The sequence below is a fragment of the Euprymna scolopes genome, chromosome 8 (assembly GCF_053919585.1).
Source record: "Euprymna scolopes isolate OS-2025 chromosome 8, ASM5391958v1, whole genome shotgun sequence".
Taxonomy (NCBI): domain Eukaryota; kingdom Metazoa; phylum Mollusca; class Cephalopoda; order Sepiida; family Sepiolidae; genus Euprymna; species Euprymna scolopes.
In genome coordinates this window covers 22078015-22082084 of record NC_136489.1, presented here as the reverse complement: position 1 = coordinate 22082084, position 4070 = coordinate 22078015, and the positions used below count along the sequence as shown (strand labels likewise).

At 40.6% G+C, this 4070-nt stretch overlaps 1 protein-coding gene across 1 annotated transcript in view; it reads right to left on the bottom strand.

Moving 5' to 3' along the window:
- Positions 1-1056: 1056 nt before the first annotated feature.
- The window catches only part of LOC145283506 (salivary peroxidase/catechol oxidase-like), an 83938-nt gene continuing 80924 nt past the window's right edge, over positions 1057-4070 (bottom strand). Inside the window, exon 14 of the mRNA XM_080132340.1 lies at positions 1057-1466. Within this exon, the coding sequence (XP_079988466.1) occupies positions 1190-1466 (277 nt within the window). The 3' untranslated portion in view covers positions 1057-1189. The remainder of the gene's footprint in view (positions 1467-4070) is intronic.

Sequence of the window (4070 nt, the reverse complement as noted above, 5' to 3'; positions counted from 1 at the left end):
GTCACTGGAGTTACGTCTGTGCTGTAATATGACGTTCGTTCGTTCGTGGTACTCGTAACATGTGCGTCGACTATGCTTTTTCATGTAGAAGTGCTTCCCGACTGAGGTAAACAAGAACTGGTTGTCGATAAATGGCTTTAGTTGAATACCACCGAGTACGTGGTGCAACCGAGAAAAAGGTGGCTGGTTAATCTTAATGCATCTAAAACCAAGCTTCTCTTTTTTCATCATCAACACTCTGATCCTCATCTGGTGCTAATTGAAATTAATGGCTCCCACCTTGGGAAGCACCATGTTCTGACAAGCTTTTGGGACTGATCTTCATTCCTGATCTGAAATGGAACACATACGTTGCCAAGATTGCCGGAAAAATGGTTGGATCACTCTATCGCTCCAGTAAATATCTCACTGCCGGTGCAGTCCCCAACCTGTATAAGAGCCAGGTAATCCTACGATAGAGTATTATTGCCAGACCTGGGCAGGAGCTGCTCGGAGCACCTATTCTCTATTAACAGAGTTCAAAGCCGGTTTCGAAACCTAATTAGTGATGCCCTTTTCTCTTCCCATGGAGCTTCTTTGACACAGAAAACACCTGTGAGAATCTGTTTCTGTTCTGTCGTTATTTTCATGGTAAGTACTCGTCTGAGCCTGAATGTCAAACTTTCACGAAAAACACTCATCTAACTACAACCACTATCAACAATTTCCCCCCACTCTCTATCTGTGCTAAAATCTCAACATAGATTCCATGAACAAACCTTTTTTTCCTAAAACTGTTCGCTTGTGGAACTCTGTTCCGTTTGCCTGTTTCCGGCTTCATGGTCGTCTTCAAGTCTAATGTAAACGTTCTTGTTGACCCGTCTTCTTAAATAATCAAATTATACTAAATTTCCATCACTAACGATTACTACGCTGTTCTCCCGGTGACCAGCGTACACTCATTAATCGTATCCTCGAGTGGCCTTCGGGCTTGATAAATGCAACCCTTTGTAAAAAAAAATACCATGATCCACAAATACGAGATATCGCGAAAAAATTAAAAAGAAAACTAATAGATTAATTTGAACTTTTCTAATTTTTATTTATTTTTTAATTTGGTGCACTTTTTAAGATTAATGGGTTTTTTAATAAGAAATACATTTTAATTATGTTTTTTTATACTTTTCGATTGTTAATAAAACATTTATGTTTAATCATATCTACAACGTCCCAAAATCCAAGAAAATGATTTGTCAAATCCACTTGGCTGTTCGCAATCTGGATTCGAACACATCTGAATTTTTACACTTAAACCTTTGCATCCACAACCGATAGGTGGCGCTGCACCAACGCATTTGCGCCGCGATGCTTGTTGGCCGCTAATACATTTGCTCCATGGCGTCCATGCTTCCCAGGTATTCTGTTGACAACTTTTCCACGCGCTTAGATCCATAATGGGAAGGGAATTACAGGGCACAAGGGGGTTCCTACAATAAAATGGAAATATATTGGCATTTTTATTAGCTCAGAAACTGAATTCATCAATAATAATAATATTCTCTCTCTCTCTCTCTCTCTCTCTTTCTTTCTTTTCTCTATCTATCTATCTATCTATCTCTCTTTCTCACACACACACTCACACACACACATACACAAACATTCTTAACTCAAAAATTTTCCTTTTTTTTTTAACCAGCATATGTAGTATTCTATTTCTCTTTATTTCCCTCTTGTATACACCAGTTCTCGCCAAATCACCAAAGTTAAGCAACGATAAGTCTGGCCAGTACTAGCTGAGTGACTATTTCGGTCCGCTAGGGGCTCTCTGTGCTCTTGCTAATTTCGGCATTCAGTCGTTCTGAACGTATATATCCTTGCACCTGGAATTAAATCAGTAACGATTCCATGAACAAAGCTTTTTTTCCTAGAATTGCCCGTCTATGGAACTCTGTTCCGCTGGCCTGCTGTGATGTCATGACCCTTTTATGCTGTGATCATAGCGTAGTATCTGTGTTAACTGTGGCAAGCGGGGTCAAGGGTCAAAACATTATTATTATTGTTATTGTATTATTATTAATTGATTTGAGCGACGGATGGTCGCAGGATCAGTTATTATGATTAGAAGAATAAACAATTAAATTAAGGAAGAGATGATTGACGTGTGAATCGCAAAAGGAATGTGAAAATAGAAAATAGATGTAAACATTATTTTGGGGTTTGAATAAAAAAAATAACTAAATGTGGATATTAGGTTGGAAGGAGACACGTAATGAGATGACGTAAGAGAACACGTGATGTAGTTAGTTTTGGAGAGATTGACTTTTGACCACCAAAGTGGACAGACGGTCTAGACAGGGGTGGAAATACAGCTAGAAGCGGGCTGTAAGAATAGAAAATGTAGACGAACTGCAGATCCTGTGAAAACCATTTGAGACAGCTGTAATAAATTTATATTATAAAAATATAAACAGTTGTTTTGTGGTTTCATAAGTAAGAACAGATGTCTCATTTGGATGGCGCTGGTCGTTTCATGGTTCGTCACGGAGCAGCGGAAAATAGAAGAACTCTTCAAGAAAAAAGTATGAAGCATATATTATTCTTCTTATATATGAACTGTAAAAATATCCTGCGTGATAAGTCTGATACAACATGACTCAGTTTACTCGTCAATATCATGTCCTCCTAGCTAAACAACATACATACGATTTATACGTTTATTATCTGTCTGTTAAAAGAATAATATTTTTTTTTGTGTGATGTCTTTCAGCGGTCAGAGCCCTCCAAGGTCACCGCGGCAAGCGGCCTCCAGTTGGGACGGTATAGGCGGCGTCGAATCAATAGACCGCTGCACCGTTTCGCTGTCCCTCTTTACACAGACAAGCATGCGGTGTAAGCTATTGGATTCACTGCGTCTCATAGCGGTATAACCGGGGATCTGAGGTTCGTCTGGTACAGACTTCAGCCAGGTATCCAGCGCCGACTTGAACGATTCTGTTTTGCAGTTCGTGATCTCTCTGATGTTACGTGGTAGGCAATTGAAGAGCGTAGGACCCCGGGAATTTAAACTCGATTCCCTGAGCCGTCGGATCCAGTTGTCCCTGACACTGGTTAGGGGTGGTACCACACACCTTCTGCCACGTTTTGAGATATGGTGCTGTATACCAGCGTTGGGCACCTGGTTCTCCATCATACGCCAGGTAAACATGATTGAATATCTTTCTTGCCTGCGTTGAATCGATTTGATATTCAACGTATCTAGCAGTTGCCAATAATTCAATTGACTATAACCAGTTATCTTTCTTAGAAACGACTTCTGGATGGCCTCTAATGCTTGAATATGACCTTTTCTGTCCGGAGTTCACAGCTGACAACAGTAATCAATATGCGGCAACACCAGCGACTTCCAGAGTGTCAGCATTAGGTTTTTTGTCTCGTTTTGAAAGTGCGTAAAATCCAACTGGAAAGGCTCCGTGCAGTTGAACAAACTTTGTCAATCTGGGACGTGAATGTACCATCAGAATCCAACGTTACTCCCAGATCGCGCACAGTATCTTTGGTTTTAATTAGCTTCCCGTCTTGGGTCGAGTACTTAGATGCTTCTCTCAGGTCCTTCCTTCTACCGTATTTGATACACTCGAATTTCCCGGAGTTAAACTGCATATTGTTGTCATCCGCCCATTGGTAGATAGCGTCTAGATCATCTTGGAGAGCTTGTACATCAGAAGAATCTTTTATTTTCCTGCCAATCCTGATGTCGTCGGCAAAACTTGAGACGAAAGACGATTTGACTTTTTCGTCTATGTCGCCGATTAGTACGAGGAACAGCAGCAGACGAAGTACTGAACCTTGGGGAACGCCAGACAGCACTTTGGTCGGGGGAGATGCAGAGCCATTTACTACAACTGTCTGGTAGCGATCTGTTAGGAATGATTTAATCAATAGGATCAATTACCTCCAATTCCAAGATGTTGGAGCTTTTCGATTGTTACTGCAAAGTCCACTTTGTCGAACGCCTTTGCAAAGTCTAGGTATATCACGTCGACATTACATTCATTGTCTATAGTATTAATGATCCTATCATGATGGATTAG